The 23,292-nt window shown below is 35.2% G+C and overlaps 1 protein-coding gene across 1 annotated transcript; it reads right to left on the bottom strand.

The window, feature by feature from the left end:
- Window positions 1–201: 201 nt before the first annotated feature.
- On the bottom strand, window positions 202–22,652 carry LOC135155836 (tenascin-N-like). Its single transcript, XM_064106113.1, has 14 exons — window positions 22,404–22,652; window positions 21,322–21,573; window positions 20,270–20,521; window positions 19,727–19,987; window positions 16,089–16,373; window positions 14,377–14,522; window positions 13,773–13,932; window positions 12,618–12,740; window positions 11,607–11,714; window positions 10,927–11,040; window positions 9,311–9,427; window positions 7,918–8,034; window positions 1,741–1,854; window positions 202–1,279 (listed from the first exon to the last, which is right to left on the bottom strand). The coding sequence occupies exons 1-14, from the start codon at window positions 22,639–22,641 to the stop codon at window positions 1,140–1,142; spliced, it is 2,427 nt and encodes an 808-aa protein (XP_063962183.1). The 5' UTR covers window positions 22,642–22,652; the 3' UTR covers window positions 202–1,139.
- Between the last annotated feature and the right edge of the window lie 640 nt (window positions 22,653–23,292).

Here is a 23,292-nt window from a genome sequence, read left to right as displayed (position 1 = left end):
GAGAGTTAATCTATAAATGCACAAGTTAGATAATGCTTAGAGTAATAGTTACTTAGAGACTGTTATTCTTTTTCGGTTTCACAATCTTATATATCTCCATGCTACCCAGAGCATTTGATGGCCTTGCATTTCAATTCATGCTTGCATTTTCTTTTTCTATGATGCCTGAAGCATTAGTACAGAATTATTTTTTTTTTTTTTGGGGGGGGAATGGACTTTTGGCCTTTTTCCCAGGATTTGAACACCTTTCAACCACATACATATGAAGGCTTGTGAGACTGACTTACCCGTAGCGCATGTTGGTCCCTCGTACCCTGTAAGACACTGACATTGGAAGAACCCCAACTGATCAAAGCAAGTGGCATCATTCATGCATGGTCCCGATAAGCATTCATTGATATTTGCATTAGTGATCCAATCGTGGAATAAGTGATGATAGCGAGACATATGACGATGGATATTACAAGGGAAATACTGATAAATCTCTAAATAGGTGTTAATACAATAACGCTATTAGATTATTGAATTTATGATATTTTGAATAGTCTAATGATCATCATAATGATACCAATAAATAAATACAGAAGCAATTTGCTAATATATTATACCACAGAACCTGCCATATCTTAGTTTAAACCGATGATTTACTTGGGGCAAACAGTTTCCGTGGCTAAAGGGGCACAACAGATTCCAAATGAATTATGTTTCTCTGATGTTTAATGCCATTTTATAGAAAAACCAGGAAATGAATAAGGTTTTCCACTTGAATATTTCACAATTCAGTTCAAGGGGCACAGTGGACCATATGTTAAATATGAGAACCAAATCTGTATTAAAGTATGCCTAAAAACCTGGGATAGGTTTGGTCAGTTTCAATTCTGAAAAAAAAATACTTATTTTGACTCCATACTTTTTTGTACTCACACAGAGCAAGTCATGTATTCATCATATCATCAAAAAGTGGCAGTAAAATGGAATCGTTACAAACACCCAAATTGCACTTTGTATGGCATGTATGTCTGTATTAAACCAGGGAAGAATAATTTTCTGAAAGAAAAGTTCAGTTTCACAGGCATAAACTAGTTTTGCTGGTGGCTTCAAACATGGCTCAACAAGAATGCTTACCGCGACTCAATATATTATGATATATAAGTCTGGCTCTGACCTGTTTCACAGTTTATCCCACCAAAGGCCATTGGACATCTACACTCGTACGAGTTTACACCATCCACGCAAGTTCCTCCATTGAGACAAGGTTGACTGGAACACTCATTAGTTTCTTTTGAAGAAGAAAAAATACACAGCAAACGTTTTAATGTTGATTGATTTAGATGTACATACAGGACACCACCAGTGATTTTACTTACATGTAGGTGTTACATTTGTGGTGTTACTTCAAAACCCATGGGTGTTAGTTTCAGTTGAACATCTCTTTTTATTACTTTTACAAAGTTTGGTGTTATGTTCAAACTCTAGGGTGTAATTATATCACAAGGTGTGATCCACTAGGGACATCAACTGGTTTGGAGGAGAAAATACGTAATAAATTGATTAGGAGTTGACCAGAAAAGAAAGCAAAAGTAATCTCTGCAATAATTCTATTGTTTCCTAAGTATCATCAACCTTTTTAGATATTTCAACAAAGTATTGATGGAGATATTAAAGCAAATCTGGCTGAATCAAATGGCAATGATCCAGTGGTCTAATTATATATGAAATTAAAAACACTGATCAACTTACGAGATTCGCAGTTTACTCCGGTGAAACCAAGTACACATCTGCACACATAGCTAGAAAGAGCATCTACACAGGTACCGCCATTTAGACAGGGCATCGAATGACATTCATTAATTTCTAGGTAATTTAAAGGAAGAATAAATGTTGCGAATAGAATCAATGTCAAGAAAGCACCAGTATTATTTCAATGGATAAAAAACATCTGCATATAATTTCAAAGAATCTATCTATTATGTCTAATATATGTTGCATTATTATTTTGCATGACCTTACAAACATCAAGAAAAATGCAAAATCTACTGGAGAAATATTATTTCTTTTTAAATAATCAATTTCCCATTGTTTTGAAAAAATGTAAAACAGTTGATATACTGTTCATGCATTTGACTACCATCACACACTGTGGAATATTACATGAATTGAATGTAGTCTACTGGACTAAGGGGTCTTCAAATACGCTCTAGATAATACAGTGCGTATCAAAAAAAAGTTTACACTTTGAAAAAGCCCTGGGAATTAAGAAATATACAACATGTGGGTAATTTTTTCACATATAATCTTGGAATTGGGTCTCATCTATCCAATGAAAGTAAACGTTTTGACAGAATTTTACACTTGGGTGAGCACTGTTCATTTTTGTAAAGCTCGCAGAAATCTGTTTGCGCAAAAATGCTTGTTTTCACGCTGTGTCAAGGGGAAAGGGCGAAATCAAACTTACCCGGCGAAACATTTCGCATACATTTCCCTTGCACTTTTAGTCAATTGAAATAAAACGGATACATTCAAGCCTTTTGTAACAATTTTGCCACCCGAATTGAAATTTCAACACTTAGTAAGCACACCATTTACCCTTTGTGTGCCAGCTGGATCTGAGGACATTACTGAATCTGAACAAAAGTTTATATCAGACATCTGCAGCATTTTTTCACTAGGTTTTTATCATTTAAAGTAGGTTTACATTTCATCTTTCATTTAATGCTTGTTCCTCCACACTTTTCCCAAGCTTGAGAATGATTAACAAAATGAAAATCAAGCCTAAGCCATTTCATGTAAATCACAGCTCAGTATAAAGCAAATATCGTCACGATGGCCTCGATGTGTGGGGGAGTGGGGTGGGGCGCAATGCACTCTTCAAAGTGTTTTGGGCAAGGAAACAAGTTTAAAAAGGTAAAAGATATCTTTAAATCAATTTATTAGCTAAGTTCTATGTGTTCTTCATGATTAAGGTCTACTTTTATTCGCATAACTATTTCAAAGTTCTGCGCAAATTATTTTTCACTAACTTTCCAGAAGTAAGTGGCGCTCACTCAAGCGGAAATATTTTTTGACAGTTATATCGTCATTTGCTTAAATGGATCTATACCAATGTTAGAATGTAGAAAAATCTTCATGATATTACAAATATATAATTTTACAGGATTTTTTCTAAGTGTAAACTTTTTTTTATACGCACTGTATAGTGGAATTATTCTTTTTATATTTGTCTTTTATTTTCTCTGGCAAAGTTTTTTTTCATTTCATATCAATTCATCATAAGTATATCATTGAAGTAAGTTATCATTAAAAGGACGTTTAACATTTATGTTTTGCGCTTCGTGGCTGTGTTTACTGTGTACACTGTGGTTTTATGTCACATTCAAGGCATATGTGATCAATCAATTGTATGGATACAGTGGGGTAGTCTTAAATGAAACTAAAATCCAAGAATTAATTTAAGAAGAGTAAAATGAGATGATCAATATAAAAGTAGTTTTAGCAGTATTGGTTATAAAATAAGAGATTTATAGAAGTCTGAAGAGTCTTAATGTACTTTATATAGGGATCCTCAAATCTACAAAACTATCTTTCAAATAATGGAAATCTGAAAATTTGTGTACAAAACAAAGGGAAAGTTGTCCACAATATCAGCCATTTTAAAGCATTTTTGCTCATTTGAGGATCCCTGCAGAACATTTTTCAAGGCTTTTCAAACTCCTTTATTTTCCCGGCTACAGAGAATTCAGAATATCCCAGCAGGTATCGACTACACGCACCAGATGTACAGCACCTACATCATCCAGTCTGCACAATCTCCACATTAGCTCCTGGGGCGGTAGTCTTTTCTCCATATTTTTCTTTTCTCAGAGATATAACAAAATCCATATTGTGGTAGATGTCATAACTTTTGTCATAAAATTGTCCTAAATTGTGTCTCTTCTCTTTAGCATGCACCAAAATAAGCAGTTCCTAAATGCAAATAATCTCAAATACAAGCAAAAGATATAGTCAGGTAGATATGATTAAAATTATTGGGTATGACTGCGTTTTTTTTTTTTTTTTGCTGGAAGTTTTAGTATGGGGATTCTACTTCAAGAGTCTGATGGGTGCCACCTGGGCACCCTTGGGCATTTCTTAAAATATGAAATTCATATTTAAGAGGTATGTGAAAAAGTGGGCGTGGCTGCCTATGATGTCAATTTAAAAAAATGCCCAAAGGTGCCCAGGTGGCACCCATCAGACTCTTGAAGTAGACACCCCATACTACAACTTCCAGCAAAAAAAATGCAGTCATACCAAACTTGACGGTTAAGTTGGGGTTCTACTTGACTAATATGATATAATTTATGATAGGGTCTAGCAGTCATAAATGTCGTCATATCTTTTAGGTAACAAATATCCCGATACCCTGCCGACTAAATGTCAAGCATGCAATGATATTATTCAGATAATATTGTGGTATTAATTTCACTCATCATCCATTTTTTTTTCAAAAATATTTTTTCATGCTACAATTAGTAAGGCCCTACATGTCACTTCCTCCTCTTTTTTTTATGTTTTCCCTTTTTTCTAAAAATCCTTCACAGCTACCTGTCTCTCTTTGTAATTAAGCAGACCAATATACGCGCAGTTACGCGATGCCAGCTACTGTATTGAGGATACGCCCCACGTGCTACCAGGTATTCCTGTTGGTTAGTAGTCCAGTCAATATAGGGTTTGACCCACCACTAATTGCAACACAGGATATTCCACTGCAATGCTGTCCAGGAAGGTTCCTAAACAACATACTAAAAGTCCCCAAAAATCCAAGCAGTGCAAATTAGCCATAAAAAGTTTAAAAAATAAGGAAAATAGCCCAAAGATTACAAATTAAGTGTCCAAAACAATTTAATTTGAGCAAAAATTCATGATGAATAACTGTATTCAATGTTTTTATATCAAAAGTGCAAAAAAGTCGACCTCATTTGCATTAAAATGCAAATAAGCATCCTTATATGGAAAAAATGTCAATATATTGTGATTTCTCTCTCATTGACTGCTTGAAAATTTCATGCGGATGTACTTTGGACAATCATACAACTCTCTGTACAGAAATCCGACAAGTCGAGCATAGGAGATTTAATGCCAATCAAGAGGACTTTAACAAGAACCACACCGTTATCCATGTCTTCTTCCGACACAAGTTGCCTCAATGAGACAGTGGACATAAGTACTAATCTAATCAGCAAATACACTCCAGTCAGGTCCCTACGTTCATCCAACTCTGGTTCCCTAGTTATTCCTAAATCCGTTAAGTCATGGGGGTTCGGGCTTTTGCTCACGTTGGCCCTGTTCTCTGGAATGACATTCCCCTGACAATCCGTGAATGCACGTCCATTGACACATTTAAACGTTACCTTAAGACTTGTCTATTCAATGCCTCTTACTCTTAATTGTTCCTGAATCTATTACTATTAAATTTGTACTTTTCTCTTTCGTTCTTTCTGTCGTCTTTCATTGCGCCTTGGGCACTCTGCCGAGTGGATTTGGCGCATTACAAATCACATATATTATTATTATTATTTAAGTTGTGTCGGAAGATGTCAAGAGTTTTAGACAAAGGTTAGGAAGGATTGGGCGTGTTAGAGCTCCCAAATCATCAGTAAGGTAAAGCTCAGAATTGCTACAATGCATTAAAGAGGACTATAAGAGGGTTTGTAGACAAGCCTATAATACATAATTTGTTGACCGGATTGACAATGATCCAGGCTGTAGCAATTTGCATGTTGGGAGCCCTTAATATAATGTGCTATGACTACATTGGAATAGCATTGTTAAGGGAAGGCAAAATATTTTTAGTCTTATTATTCATCACTGATCCATCACTGCTCATGATGATGATGACGCTGCTCTACAAGTCCTGGGACCCAGTCCTGACCCAGACATGGCCAGATAACATGTTGTTTAGTCAAGCAGGTGTAGCCAAACCACAGAAGAAATTGTTAAAGAAAACAACTTGCATGAAGCTACTAGGCCAGAGGGAATCTCTGATACACTTCTTAATGAGACTGCTCATCAGATCTTACCTGCCATACGTTTGCTTTTCCTGGCCTCCCTTTATACGGTGAAATTTCAAGAAAGTCTAATTCATTCCCATCCATATAATAAAGGGTTGTCAGCTCTAACAAACTACACACCAATTTCAAATACTGTGGTTTGCTCTTGCCAATCCCATCATCTTATCAGACTAACAACGTGGCTTTAGGAAGCGAAGAACATATTTCCAGTATTTTTCCTTGAATATAAATTATATTACGATAAATTTTGATGCTTAGTGATAGCATATCAATTTGAAAAACTGAAATGTTTTCACTGCAGTCAAAGTAAGAAAAATCAAAATTTCTTGACATTTTCCATATAAGTATACTTATTTTAATAATATGCAAATGAGGCAGATTAGCTAGCTTTTGTAAATAAAGAAAATGAACTTATTTATTCATCATGAACTTTTGTTCAAATTACTTGCTGTGGACATTTAATTTGTAATCTTTAGATTACTTTCCTTATTTTCTATCTTTAATGGCTAATTTGCATAATATGCAAATTAATTTTCAGGCATTGGGATGAATTATCATGCTTAGTGATAGTAGCATATCAATGTCAACATTAATGAAATGTTTTCAAGCAGTCTATATGAGAAAAATCACAATATCTTGACATTTTTTCCATATAAGGATGCTTATTTGCATAATATGAGTTTTTTAACTTTTAATTAAAAAAATTTGAATTCTGTTATTTTTCATGAATTTTCATCTATATTAAATTGTATTGGACACTTACTTTGTAATCTTTGGATTATTTCCCTTCTTTTTCTAAATTTTTATGGCTAATATGCATAATATGCAAATTTCATAAATTTCCACTGCTTGGATTTTTGGGGACTTTTAGTATGTTGCTTAGGGGACCTTCCTCAAAAACAGTTCAGTGGAATATCTCGTGTTGCATTTAGTGGTGGGTTACCCCCCCCCCCACTTCTGGCTAGATTGACTGGATTAAAAAGACAATGTTCAGAATACCGATTTGTGACAATCATAGCTCTGTCACATCTCAGACAGAAATGAAAAAAGTTATGACAAAAGTTATGACAGTGTTCCAGAATACCACCCCAGGTTGATAAACGAATATAATTCAAGACACTTCTCATCACTTACAAGGCTCAACATGACTTTGCACCATCATACATTTCAGAGCTACTTCATTGGTATCACCCTCCGCGCACCCTTCATTCACAAAATCACCTACTCCTCCGGATCTCATCTGCACGTACCAAGCACTATGGTTCTAGGACATTTGCCTTCACTGCACCTACACTTTGGAATGCTTTACTACCGCACATCCAAACCAAGACCACAGTTGAATCATTCAAGATCGACTTAAATGTCACCTCTTCTCAATGAAATAAACTTTTATTGAACATTGATATATTGTGGACTCATATGTTTATGTTATGCCATAATTATTTGTACCTACCTGTTTTGTGCAAAGCACTTAGAGATTGATTTCTTTTAATATAAGTGTTATATTTAAATAGTTTAACATATTAATATCATTTTCATTCTATAACAGATTTTGATTAATATCTTTTTTTATTGTTCCAATAAGATTGAATCTCTCCTTGGGTTTTTATTTCCTTTTATCTCATTTGTATTCACTCTCAGTCAACAGTGGAACAGAATTTAGTGAGCGATCACTCTTGTTGCGATTCTTATGTTACCAATACTTACTTTTGACTTTAAATGTGTGATAAACTCATCAAGAACTATTGGAATACTCTAAATCTTAATATGTAATACTTTGAAGCTGTCATGATACTATTTTCTCACAAGCTTGAACTGCTTCTGTACAAAACAAATAGAAAGTACATGTAGAACATATGAAGCTTACCAGTCTCACAATTCTGCCCAGTGAAGCCTTGATTACAATTGCATGTGAATGGGGATCCCGGTCCAATTGTAAAACACACACCGTTCTGACATGGATCAGGATTGCATTCATCTATATCTATAATATATTATATCGATACATGTATGCATATCAAATACATGCATTTTATAAATTTGTGTAAATCACTCATTCCATTTGTAATCAGACATTAATTCATTGTTTATTCATTTACATATTATCCCAATATCAAGTAATTACCCTGCCAAATGAAAAGAAACCAAACTAAAATAATCTATCTGCTTTCAAATGTGGGAATTGAACATTGAAAGGCTAATCTCTTAACTCTCATACTCCCAGGGTATTTCAAAGCTTGTTATTACAGGTAAGGGCCATTATGCCCCCCCCCCCCTCCCGAGATCTTGTTCATGGGTCGCCCGATTGCCTCAAAATTTTGCAAAAGGGTCAAGAATTATGTAATCTAACAAAGTTGTATAGCTAAATTTACGGAAGTCCTGTTTCTAAAATTAATTAATTCATGCTAATTTATTTATCAACTCTTTCAAGAAAAAAGGTTGTGGTAATCATTTTTTATGTATTGTATTGGTTTTTTTTTTTGCAATTTTCTTATGTATCTCTTGTTTTACACCAAGCGTTTTCAGATGCGTATGTGTGGGGTGTGCATGTGTGTGGATGTGGGTGGGGTGTGTTTGGGTGTGTGAGGTTGGGTGTGGTAATTTTTTACACTATTTGAAATGATGGTACTACGAAAGTGTTAACATAAATTGGAAAAGCTCCTGATTTTGTCTATAAAGGGTAATATACATAGTCATATAGAGAAATAGCGAAATTTCCGTGACATGTGTTTGGTAAACATAATCTTACACCCAAGCGGTAAGTTCGATTGCCATAAATTTGGTATCAAAATGTGCGAAAAGATCATGAAATTTTGTTTTTAAGTAATTAGGCGTTAGGACGTACCGACAAAAATTTGACAGGGGGCCATAATGCCTCCCCCCGGAGTATTTGGGTTAATGAAGCAGGGCATTATGGCGTGCATCCGTGCACACTTAAATGCACACTCGCAACCATGCACATACACATAAACAATCTCAAAGATCCTATTTCTTTCTATATGCCAATACAAATCATTCATTTTTTGTGTCTTTGTCCGAGGTAGAAAAATCTTAAATTTAGTGCCAATTACTACTGATCCAAATAAATTAATACACAAATGTAATTTCAAACAAGTATATGACCATGACTTTTCATTCTCTGAAAAAGAACTGTCAGTGATGTGAAATACCTTTTAAATTTTTCCATAAATAACCTCATGATTTCATACTTTGAAATAATAGTTTGTTATATTCATAAATATACTAAATTGTTGTATTACCTATTTCACAGTCAATGCCCGAGAAACCAGTTTGGCATATACACATGAAACTGTTGACTGCATCTACACAGGTGCCACCATTGAGACAGGGGTTGACTGGTGCACAGTCATTGATATCTGTGAAGTAAGTTTTTATTTAATATTTATTTTTTTGCATTTCACCAATTTCTACATTCACAGTATAAAAATCCCTATCGTGGAGTCACCAACAATGCAATTGGATTATGACAATGCAATAAATAATCCCGGTAATCATAATGTTTGAACAAAACAATGTCATGGTTATGATTGGTCAAGGATGATAACAGGTTTTTTTATATATGATATACATGTATATAGTCATTATAAATCAAGATATCAATATAAACAAAGAATGATACAGGAGACTAATAACCAGTGCTTAAGCTTTAGTCTTATTGACCCGTATTTTAAAGTTGGGTTTAACGTAGAACATGGTCTAACCCTGTGTCAATGTACGATGTAAATTTCTTTTGTAATACTGTGGTCTTTCCTAATTTTCTTATGGCGATGACAACTATCTTATAAATCCTACCTAGACAGTTAAGAATGATTCAAAAGTCAAGTGAGCTGGTGAATTGAACCACCAATGTTAGAGATTTGTCACAATTGGCTTTCGAAAGTTAAACCCCAACTTTAGACAAGATTTTATTTAAATCAAACCCAACTTCAGAATACAGGCAAGTGGCTTCACCGGAAGCAAACTTGGTACTGGTCCTTTATTATTCTTTGATATAGCTATACCATACCACGTTGCATTGGTTATAAAACTTAAAAGCACCTGGTACACTTTGCGCATCATGACTATATATAAATACGATGAATAAAATTGAAACCATCAAAATATTTGAGTAATCAGGCAGATAATAATAATAATAATAGCCAATTTTTATATAGCGCTTTTCCCAGAATGGCTCAAAGCGCGTTACAGCATATTATTACCCCGGTCATTGGATTCATTTCAATCCCGCACGAAAAGTGCACAATTTCCACTCCCTGGGGAGCATTTCTTGCATTCATCGCAGCCTCATTATGGCGCTGGCATATTCAAACGTACCATTATTTCGCATCCTACCGGGTACCCATTTAGCACCTGGGTCGAGAGTGGCAAAGTGTGGATTAACGCCTTGCCAAAGGACGCTAGACCGCGATGGGATTCGAGAACACGACCCTCTGTTTACAAGGCGAGAGTCAGAACCACTACACCACGGCTCTTCCAGATAACGCAATTAGGTTCTATTCTCTGGGAATAGCAAAGATGTAATTCAATTACATTTGTTAGTCAACAATCACATAATTTTGTGAAACCTCACCCCATAGGAATAAGTAAGACACTTTCAAACAATAAAAAAAAAAGGGCCTCAAACTTAAACAAATTCAAAATAAAGACAATGATTAAAGAAAAAAAAACAGGAATCAATCATTATGTCCAGACTGCCAATGGTTTGTATGACGAGGAAAGGGTGTATCAAATCGCAAATCATGGTTATTGTCATAACATTTGAATTTAGGGCTGTTCAAGCGTTTGTAGTTTTTTAATGGTTATAACCCTATTCCATGATTATTTTAGAGGAGTATTGTAAACATGTATGACTTACTTGTTTCACACAACGTGCCAGTAAAGCCAGCAAGACAAGAGCATGTAAAGGTTGTAAATACTTCCACACAGGTCGCACCATTTAAACAAGGATTGTTTGCACATGGCTGGGGTCCTGAGAATGAAGAAAAAATCCGTATAGGGAAATCAAAAGTGAATATTGATAGTTAAACATAAAAGAAGAGTATGCTGGAAAAACTTCAAAATACTTTGGGTCTTGGTGAATTGCATCGTTCATGATTAAACCATAATTACCTTTTCTAAAATGATTTGATTTTAAATTAATATTCAATTACATGTAATTAAAGAACTATTCGATAGATCCAGACTCCAGAAGCAGTACCCAATAATTTCAATCCAGTGTCTTAACCCAGTGCTTATCACTATTCACCTTTTTCAAAACAACTAAATAAAAAGTTAAAAATAATAGAAGTTGGCCATATAACCTTGATTTCAGCATTATTGTGGTTGTTTAAGCATATACAGTGCATATAATTCAAGTATATGAATATTGGCGCCAGATTCAACCTCTTGATCTTCATACTTATAAAATAATCCCCACAGTAAACAGTTTTCTGAACATCAATCAAACTACCTCCAACAGGAATTAAAGAAATATACCACATTACAACTCACACTTTAATAAAGCAACAGTTGAAAAAAATATTCATGTTTACATACTTATCTCACAGTTTGTGCCAGTTATTCCTGCAAGGCAGCGACATATATAACCATTTTGAAGATCAGTACAGGTTCCTCCATTTAGACAAGGAAAGCTGCTACATTCATCTAGAAGGGAATAAACATAAAGAACATTAATTATTATCAGGGCGTTGTTTCACAAAGAGTTAAGTGTCGCACCTAAATTCCCAGTTGCAAGCAGTATTCATCACAGCATTAGTCAAATCATGCTAAAGGAGATGCAAGCTACTGGTATTAATCAATTAGGTTGCGTGTTACATATCGTGTGCGCATCAGGGGACCGTTTCATGACAGTTGTCAGGACTGACAAGATGTCTTTCTCCGACTGTTACCATAGTGACAGTCAGAGGCCAGTGCCTTTCAGCCAATCAAAACCAAGTATTTCACTGAAATTGTCAGCACTGACAATTTAGTCAGTGCTGACAACTTTCATGAAACACCCAACAGGATTTAAGAATGACTTTATGTTAAATTCAAGTCTTTGTGAAACATTCCATGCTATAATTCTCCTCTACAGTGTCAATTGGAAAAGTTTACGCTCCGTCAAGCGTTAATTTAATTTTCATAAAGCCGTTCCTAAGTTATGAACAAATTTACGCTTAACGGGTTATTACGTTCTTTGGTAATGATATACTCCACTTTCTCGATGCCATTTTAAGCAGAGGTTTCAACGAGATGGGAATTAATTTCCCAAAACCCCTAATCAAATTTTAATAAGCAATGAATTATGCATTAATATGCTTTTTAAAATAAGATATAATAAATAAATAATAATAATTTAATCTTCAGTCATCGAATATCAATCTAAATATTTTTGTTTATTACGGAGGCAATTATAAATGCATGTGTAGCCAACCAGATGACCACTATAAAAACTTGCAATCGATTATTTCCAGGGAACATGCTTTATCCATATCAAAGAAAATGTATTTCAGTTATTCCCTACTGACACACACATAAATTTGAGAATAATAAGATTATTATTATTACCCGTGTTTACTTCACAGGTAGTACCACTGAAACCATTGATGCATTCACATCTGAATCTGCCTCCTGATACACCAAAACACTGTCCATCATTCCTACATGGTCTACTTGCGCATTGGTTATCACCTGTAAGGAGAATGGAAAAAGTAAATTAGTTGTTCGCAATATTGGCATATCTAGAAAGACACCACTGATGCAATCACATCAGAATATGCTTTCTGATACACCAAAACACTGTCCATCATTCCTACACGGTCTACTTGTGCATTGATTATCCACCTGCACGAAGAATTTTTAAAAAGGTTGTAATCTGTCATTGGTAGAAATAGCAGTGTATCTAGAAAGACATGGGTAACATGCACCAAGGCATATTTCAGGGATGCCCAAACGAATCGGAAATTTCATGGGGAGCAATCATATTCGTCTTTTTTTTTCTTCATTTTTTATATCTATCATATGACATTTGTTTCACAAACAAAAAAAAAACCTTGCAATATTGCACAATATGAAATTGGAAATGAATGAGAAGTATACAGTAAGACAGAAGGACAATCAGTCTATAAATATTTAAGACTTAATTTGACTCAGAGAAATAAGATGAGACATAGATAAAAGCAAGCTTTTAACACTGTACACAGTGTATCCAACAAAGAGAAAACCTATTCTTAAAGCTAGATATCACAATATTTAAATATGTTTTATCATAAATTAAACATTAAATAGCAAGTATGAAATCTCATCTTTGAATTTTATACCTAATACTCAGTGCATTGTTCATGCATTGCCGAATACTAACAACAAATTCTGAGGCATGTCAGAAATAAATTTCGCAGAAACTCACATGTGAATCAAAATCCACTCTCATGTAGAGATGATCAAAGGCAACTTAGCAAAGTATACGTCCCTTTATTAATCGAAGTCATCGCATTCTTAAATCTCAACCAATTCTTAAGCGCAACTCTGTGTTAATGCTGAATTTTGAAACTCTTCTTAATCATCTATGCAGGAACTATTCAGATCACACTTGGTATCAAAATGAAGAAGAGAAACTGAATTCCATTATTATATAAATGGCAGATTGTAAATCACTGACTATCTTGAATAAAGGTAACCATGGTAACTGGGAAAACAAGGATGGCTCGGTATCTTGGGACTCACCTCTATTTATTTCAAAGTTAGAATTTTGTTGCTGAAGTAGCTCGGCAAAATCACTAAATGTATCAGTTGAATTCCGATATGATACCAGTCCTATGGTAGAGGGTATGATAGGATTGAGTCCTGAGATGGCGTACGCCGTCTGACCAACTGGGATAATAGCCTGTTTGAATGTACATGTAATTAGAAAAAATCTTTATGAATCCTATCTGACCTGCAAATGATTTGTTTATCTCATTAACCAGGTGGTGTTTCATAATGCTGTTTGGAAATTATGAATGACTTTACACACAACTTGTATTTGGGTGTCAAATCAGATTCTCATTTATATTCCCATCATTTAAGGTAACACACACCTGAATACAAAGTGGACTATTTTTTGTCAAAAGTTGATTTCAGTTATAGGAAATTCACTTGAACTATCAAGATTCCTTGATTGATTGATGAAGAATTTATTTATCTTCAAATGTTCAAGAATGAAATCACAAGAGTAAATTGAGCTATATCAGAAAATATGAGGTCAAAATGTAGGGTAGTGCATAAGATCTGTAACAAATGCCAAGCTGGTGAAAGCAGTTTTATCCAACGTCCATGTGAGTGTCCTTACCTGTGCCAAAGTAGTTGGATCCTGGGTTTCTGCACCATGTATCACTATATACCCATCTATTCTCCCATCAGCGGGTGGATTCCACTCAAGTAGTACTGTCATTCCAGTAATCTCGGTGAAGCGACCATTGATAGGTGGATTTGGTCCTGTGGTCAAATGAGGTAGAGACATAACCATTATAGTATCTAGGGCTGATACGGTGACACATTCAAAGTCTGTTTTATATTAACAGAAAATAAGCAGCATGCAAAGCAATTTCGAAGGACTTTTATTCCTAGAGGGGGGAATCGACCCTTTCCCATAGGCTGCAGTACAAAATTTGAAATTCGAGGGGTACCCCACTAGGGTTCCAAAATTCCCGGGTATTTTCGCAGTGGAAATTTTCCATGGTGACATACGGGAATTTTGTGGGAATTTTAGAAATTTTCGGAAATTTTCAAGAAATTTTGGGAATTTGAAAAAAGTAACACAATTATTTTTGTATACAAGAATTCAAAGGAGTACCCTGGCAGATGATGCTTGATTGTGCTTTCTCAGCAAGCACCAAGCCAAATATTATGCTAAAAAGGGCAGAATTTTAATGAATTCCATGTCAAAGTTGATCTACTCTATTACTGGCTGAATGCAATGTATGATGGCAGTACACTACACATGCTTTACACAAGGGAAATATGAGGCCTATTTGATATTCTGATCTTGTTGCAAATGATGAGAATCTTTATTAATTATTGTTGCATTACCATTATTATTATTATTATTATTCTATTAACATTATCTTGTCTCATTTATTTCTGCATAGCAGAAGTGAGAACTTGGTGATGTTTGTGGCATTAATTTGACGAGTATAATTACAGACTGCTGATTCAAGGTCAAAGGTTATTTTATTCAATTCATCCTGTTAGGAATTAATATTTTGTTCATTTTTTTCCAAAATACTAGATCAAATTAAATGAAACAGATATGAGACATTTTCTCAATCAAGGTCAAAGCTAATTTGAGGTCAACAAAGTAAGTGCATGATTTTTTTTCTCCCTTTGTGGAAAATTACTAATCCTGGTTGTTTTCAAAGCCAGAAAGGCTGCTATATGAAATTGCATAATGCAGTCAAAACTGCCATTTTTCTTTCTTCCCACCCCTTTTTTGGAAGGAGGTACGTGGGGTGGAGGGGGCTATCTCAGAAATCAATTAGTAAACATGGTCGGTTCCATGTTCCATTGACCAGTTTTTGTGAAAAAATGAAAATTCCTGAAAATTCCCCAAATTCCCAGCAGCTAAAAATTCCTGAAACTTTCCATGGAAATTTTCCAAAATTTCTGGAAATTTTCAAGCCCTTTGCAACCATAGAACCCACAAACACCCCCCCCCCCCCACGTGATCCCCACTCATGACATAAAGGCATGTATGTGTTGAGTATAAGGACATGGACAGCAAGGGGGGGTATAATCCCAGTGACAGATGGTTTCAATTGCTTCTATTTCTCATCCAGGAGAATAACTCTTACATTCTTCTAAAATGGAATTTTCTAGAAGAAAATTACTTCAATTTCTCCACCCTGTAATATTCTCATGACTGCATAAAGAATAGATTTAGAGGCAAACCATTATTGGTAGCTCTTTTCACCTAAAGATGTGTTTAACTGTGAACTTATCATTGAGGCCTATTCAGCAACTGCTTATATCTTTGAAAAAAGGTGTATAAAGCCATCATCTTACTTGTGAAAACATCTAAATTGCCTTGATCCTCACGCACTCCAGTACTGGTCACACCTTGGATGTTAACATCGTATTCTGTGCCGGGTGTAAGGCCCATAGCAGTAACCACTATATTTCTACCATCACGATTCGCAGTGGCTGGAAGTTGTACTGAAAAAGTACCCCCTACTTCACTGACTGCTGCAATGTAGCTAGTATAGGTGAATTCGGGTCTGTCTTCCCACATGATGTCGAAGCTTGTCGTTTGGATGTTTTGAGCACTGGTGACAAGATTAAGCAGTGTATCTGTGAGAGAAGGCAATGTGCATAAGCTCTTATTATCCATTACTGAACAAACAAATCCAAAACATTTCAAATTATAACCTGGTTGACATTTAATACCCTACACATATACATGTATAGGTATAAGCAGAGGAAACCAAAACAAAATCAAAGAATCATCTGATCAACGCGAAGCTGAGAGAAACTGATATACTGACTTGGCAAAGTACAGATTTACCCCGATGATACCCCGTTTATTTACCCCGTTGATATGCAACTCGAGGAGCGGGGTAAATCTGTACTTTGCCAAGTCAGTCCATCAGTGTCTCTCAGCTTGGCTTTGATCAGATGATTCTTTGATTGATAATCTTTAGACATAAAAATAACATTTAAAAAGACAGCAACATGTACTCTTCGTTATTGCATTTATGCTTCTCTTCAGTACAAACAGTAAATTTCACATCACAACAAAAATAACGTCTGACCATCCAAGTGGAAACATATAAAAATGATAGATCATATGAGAGGAAATAATCTATCAGAAAATAAGCACGTATTATATAGATTTTTGTAAAGGATATGTGGGTGTTTTCATTAAATTGACAATTTCTGATGTGTACATTCTTTATATATATATATATATATATATATATATATATATAAATGTGTAAAGTTATACATGTACAACAGCTTTGGCAACTCTTTTATTTAAATATTATATATATATATATATATATATATATATATGCAGCAATGGAGATACACACCTGAAAGTTGACCCTGAGTCAACCGACTTGAAGTCAATTTACTCAGGGTCATGTTCAGAACTTAGAAATTTTTTTGAGCTCGGAGAGTGTACTACGGGCGGCAATGGAGTGCTTTCACGATGGGAAACACAGTTGGGGGGTGTGATCGCTTATTAGAACAGCCACTACGTACATTCATAGACCTTCTGTGTGTTCTGCGGAGCAAGAGCTGATTTTGTGAAATAGTGTAGTCTTATTCCAGGAACGAATAAATAACTATACAAAAAAAGAGTAAAATTTTGATTTTTTTGTTTTGTTTTGTAGTTGAATAATATGGTTCCAAGATTAATCACCAAAATATTTGTTCATTCAATTCAATTTGGATTACATCCAATTAAGTGTACTGAGGCCTAGATTAGTAGGGTTTCCAGGGCTGCAGTTGGGGGGGTTGATATTTGAATTAACAATAAAAATGAAAACAAAGGTAGATCGACTTGATTTCGATGTATACGTAACATATCATAGATCCTGTCCATGTCTCAATTTTTATTTATTTTTTTTTTGGGGGGGGGTGCAGTTGATATATCAATATAGCATAATACTCAGTATTATGATTATATTTCTTGATATAATGGACTAAAAGTGATGGAATGTTTTTGTACGGAGACTGGAGGTCACTGTCTGTAGTATTCACTTAACTTGATGTTGTTATGCCTCACTTCATGGATTTTCATGTTAAGATAACATTACCTCATCCCATACCCTGTCTATGACTTTTTTTTCCAGCGGGGGGGGGGGGGGGAATTGATATCATGATTTTGCATAAAACTGTTAATAAAACAACCTCAGTCGTGTGATTATATTCCTTCATGTAACTGACTAAAAGTGATGACATGTTTTTTTATAGATGACTTGAGGGTTTTGTGGGTAGTATCAACTTTACTTGAAGTTTTGGGTCACTTTATGGTTTTCATGTGTGTACATTGTCTAGAGACATTTAATTTATCCCGGCATGTCCGACATCCACGTATCATACCTACTCATACTATTTTTCCCCATTTATTCATTTATTTATTTATTCATTTTTTATTTGGGGGGGGGAGTTGATATTTAAAGACACACATTCCTCGCCAGTAGTTCTGCAGCATGGAGACTTAACGCAGCAATGCCCACGCGATTTCGTGCGAATGGGACTGTGTGTTGTTATGACTCTCTTTGTGGATTTTCAGGTCTAGATAACATTACCTTATATCCCTTAATGTGATCAACTCAAAGAGAATATATGTTTTAGTTTGCTGACTTGAGGTCAATAATGGTGGTATTCATCTTACCTGAAGTTGTTATGACTCTATTTGTGGATTTTCAGGAATAGATAACATTACCTTACATGTATATCCCTTAATATAATCGACTCAAAGTGATGATATATTTTACTTAGCTGACTTGAGGTCAATAATGGTGGTATTCATCTTACCTGAAGTTGTTATGACTCGATCTCTTTGTGGATTTTCAGGAATAGATAACATTACGTTCTTCCCATATCCTGTCCATATCTTATTATAATAGTTTTTTTTTTTGGGGGGGGGTGGGGGGTGGAGCAGTTGGTATCTTACTTTAGCGTGAAACTGACCTAAAATATATAAAGTATCTAAAGTAAGATATCCCTCATTAAAATCGACTCAAAGTGATGATATGTTTTAGTTTGCTGACTTGAGGGCAATAATGGTGGTATTCATCTTACCTGAAGTTGTTATGACTCTATTTGTGGATTTTCAGCAGCGCGCCCCACAAAGACACAAACCCTACCAGAAGTAGGCCTACGCCACTGTCAGTACACTTTATTGGATGTCAAAATTGACGAATCTTGGAAAATAAGCCTCGAACCATAATATCACACCACAGTTTGAACAACAAAAACAAAACCAAACAATTTTAGAGCATTGTTATAATTATTATTTTACTTATTTATTTATTCTTGGAATAAGACTACACAACTACTCAAAATCGGCTCTCGCTCCGCAGAGTACGCAGTAGGTCTATGTACGTACGTATAGTGGCTGTTCTAATAAGCGACCACAACCCCACATTAATCGCTCTGCGTGGAACATTACAATGACAAATCTAGACTCATTATTTTGTTATTAAGGCATTATAATTAATACAGGAAACGCAAATAGAGATGAATAACCAAGCAATAACTCAAACCAGTTGATTAGTTATCAAGAAAACAGACAACATGTTAGAAAAATCAACTGAAAGAAACTGCAATCGTGATATAGCACTCCGTTGCCGCCCGCAGTACACTCTCTGAGCTCGAAAAAATTATAAGTCCTGAACATGACTCTGAGTAAAAGTCGGTTGACTCAGGGTCAACTTTCAGGTGTGTATCTCCATTGCTGCATATATATATATATATATATATATATATATGTATATGCATATAATATATATATATATATATATATATATATATATGTTGCTGTACATAACGTATATAAAATGCTGAAAGCTAATGCTTTTGCAAAAACCATAATTGCATGATTAGTATAAAAAAAAAATTAACTTTAAGTATAATGTTTTTTGGGGGGGTCATTGAGACCAATACGTGAAACTGTAAGATATTATGTGTACCTGTAGTTGCAGTAGCAGTGTCAATATCTGTCTGTTGTCCAGTATCAGTGTTAAATGCCCTTACAGTGATATCATATTGAGATGCAGGAGTAAGTCCAGTAAGGGTGAAATCAGTGGTGGGATGAAGAACCTGCCCCAGTTGCTGTTGCCCGTCTGGTCCAGTGTATATTATCTGATAGATATTGGTACCAGGGACAGGTGTCCAGCTTATGTCTACGGTGTTTGGTGTAACAGCACCCACAGTAACTGAAGTGTCAATACCTATAGCAACAGCAATATTTAAAGACTATTTTGAAAATCTTGAGCTGAAAACCAAGACCCTTAGAAAAAGAATATTATATTAAAACTATTCTAACTGGGATTTTTCAGACAAGGCTTTTACAGGTGCAGGGGGAGCAAGTAGCCAATTAATGAGAGCTTTTTCTATATTTCATATTTCTAATTTAATCAAATTCATGAAATTTACTGTATATATCTGGCAGATATACATGTATACATTTGGATTATCTCAAGAATTCATTCAGATATAAATAAAAAGTGCACCTGTAGTGGCAGTTGTAGTGCCAACATCTACCAGTTGTCCACTGTTAGTAATAGCCCTCACTGTGATGTCATACTGAGATACAGGATTTAGTCCAGTAAGGATGGTGTCAGGGGTGGTCGGAAAATCTTGCAGCGCTTGCCCATCTGGTCCAGTGTAAATTACCTGATAAGTATTGGTATTGGGGATAGGGGTCCAGTCCAGGGCAATTGTGCTTGATGTAACTGGGCCCAAATTAACTGATGTGCCAATACCTGGAACGACAGATAATTGTAAGGACTTAAACAAACTGAAGACAAAACACTCTAGAAACATCATGTATATCTTCTGAAAGAATGAAAAAGCATTTTTTTTTTCTTTAATCAAAAGCTTTCTTTTAATATTTTTAAAAGAGAAGAAATTTCCTTCAACTTTTCACTTCCAGTATGATATTTCCGAAAATAAGAACCTGCCTTTCGCATCAATCTATTTTCTTATGAGGCCCTGTACTTTTTTTTTTCTTTGCCGGTTAATTTCAAAACGTCTTGTTCATTTAATATTTTTTTGGATTTAGATTTATTTATTTTCAAACATAACTTTTGAAATATCTTAATGATGATAAGCCCGTTTGTAAATATTTTTTGATATATAATTTAAATCATACCACTTGTGTCTTTATGTCTTTTTAATGTTTTCTGATTTCTTAATATATTTTCTATCTATTGATATTGTCAATAATTGTTCTTTTTAAAGTAATCTGGGTCGGATGTATTATAAGGAACTTTTCTCCTTGGCTGCTTCCCTCTTAATGTTTTTTTTTGTAAACTTATATGTATTTGATGTTATGTATTCTTTCTTCCTCATGTATTTTATTATATGTTCCTCTTATGCAGATAGAAAAGAAGACCTGAATTGAAATTAAAAATATATATTTAAAGTGATAAGGACAAAGAATACAGATATCAATAACATGATTAATACATTCAAGTAGTACTGCAAATATGGGAAGGTCGAAATATTCATAACAGCTATTTACAATCTTTCTCCGATATGCAGACAAACTAAACATACAAACCTGTTGTAGCAGAAGCTGAACCAATTGGGATGGTCTGTCCGTCCACTGTAGTACCAAGAACAGTTATTGTGTACGTTGTACCTGGTTGCAGACTATCAATAACTGCCGGCGGTACAGGTGAATTGATAGATCCAGTGTGGAGGCCATCAGCACTGACAAAGTCTATGCGGTATGTCAAGGCATTTGTTATCTCTGTCCAACCTGCGCTGATTGAATTTGGAGTTGTTTCAGTTATTGAAACTTGTGTTGGAACTGCAAAAAACAACATCACCAAGATGCATTAGCATACATACTGTATCTGTAACTTCTGAAGGTTTCCATGGTGAAGCAGAAAGGGGGCAGCAGTTTCATAGTAAATCATGTATTCTTGAGTGGGCATGTGTTGGTCCTGAAAAGAACCACCTAAACTCAATATTTTTACAAATGTATTCTTGTTGTCTTCAGGAGAATGAGCAAGCGTAAAAAGAAGCTGTATACTCTAACGGAGATCCCTGTGCACAGTGCGTTGCGGAGTATACAGTATGTCTCTGATTGGATGGAAAAGTCATGACACAAATATATGAGTTGCAGATGTCAGTACACACATACGGACATAAGGGGTTCGAAAATAATAATGATAATGATAATAATAATAATGTTACTTATAAAGCGCCCAATCCACTCTGTAGAGTGCTCAAGGCGCATAAAGAGCTAAGAGTTCAATTAAAAGCACAAAGACCTGCTTGGTCTGTACTTAGTGATAAATGAAAGTCTGTATTGTGGTGCTGATCCAAAAATACTATGAAAAGCAAGCAACAAAATCTTAAAGATAATCTGATTTTTGATAGGGAGCCAGTGCAGCAAAGTCAAGATGGGAGTGATATTCCCGCATTCCCGCAACACCGCAACTCTGTCACTCACTCATAAGCGGATGTCATGTCATGTGACAGCGGATGTCATGTGACAGATGGACCATGCATTATGTGTTTCAGAGTTGATAGTGGATGAATCATACTAATCATACTAGATGAAATTTTTTCTTGAATGCATTTTCAGTGAGTTTTTCCTATGGATTTAATAACTATTATTTATGGAATATTTACCTGTAGTAGCGGTAGTGGTACCAACGGCTGATTGCTGTCCTTGGTTAGATGTTGAACGTACTGAGATGTCATACTGAGTGTCAGGAGTAAGTCCAGTAAGGATGATGTTGGGGCTGGTGCCAGACGAAACCATTCGTTGTGTTCCATCTGGTGCAGTGTAGGTTATCTCATAATTTATGTTGTCTGGCAAATTTGTCCAGCTGAGAGCTATCGTGTTTGGTGTCACCGAATCCACCATAACCTCATTCAGAATACCTACAGTTTATCAACAGTTATCAAGAAAACAGACAACATGTTAGAAAAATCAACTGAAAGAAACTGCAATCGTGATATAGCACTCCGTTGCCGCCCGCAGTACACTCTCTGAGCTCGAAAAAATTATAAGTCCTGAACATGACTCTGAGTAAAAGTCGGTTGACTCAGGGTCAACTTTCAGGTGTGTATCTCCATTGCTGCATATATATATATATATATATATATATATATATATATATGTATATGCATATAATATATATATATATATATATATATATATATGTTGCTGTACATAACGTATATAAAATGCTGAAAGCTAATGCTTTTGCAAAAACCATAATTGCATGATTAGTATTAAAAAAAAATTAACTTTAAGTATCATGTTTTTTGGGGGGGTCATTGAGACCAATACGTGAAACTGTAAGATATTATGTGTACCTGTAGTTGCAGTAGCAGTGTCAATATCTGTCTGTTGTCCAGTATCAGTGTTAAATGCCCTTACAGTGATATCATATTGAGATGCAGGAGTAAGTCCAGTAAGGGTGAAATCAGTGGTGGGATGAAGAACCTGCCCCAGTTGCTGTTGCCCGTCTGGTCCAGTGTATATTATCTGATAGATATTGGTACCAGGGAC

Source organism: Lytechinus pictus, chromosome 10 (genome assembly GCF_037042905.1).
Source record: "Lytechinus pictus isolate F3 Inbred chromosome 10, Lp3.0, whole genome shotgun sequence".
Taxonomy (NCBI): domain Eukaryota; kingdom Metazoa; phylum Echinodermata; class Echinoidea; order Temnopleuroida; family Toxopneustidae; genus Lytechinus; species Lytechinus pictus.
Note: the sequence above shows the minus strand (reverse complement) of the source record. Positions and strands in the feature narration are given on the sequence as shown.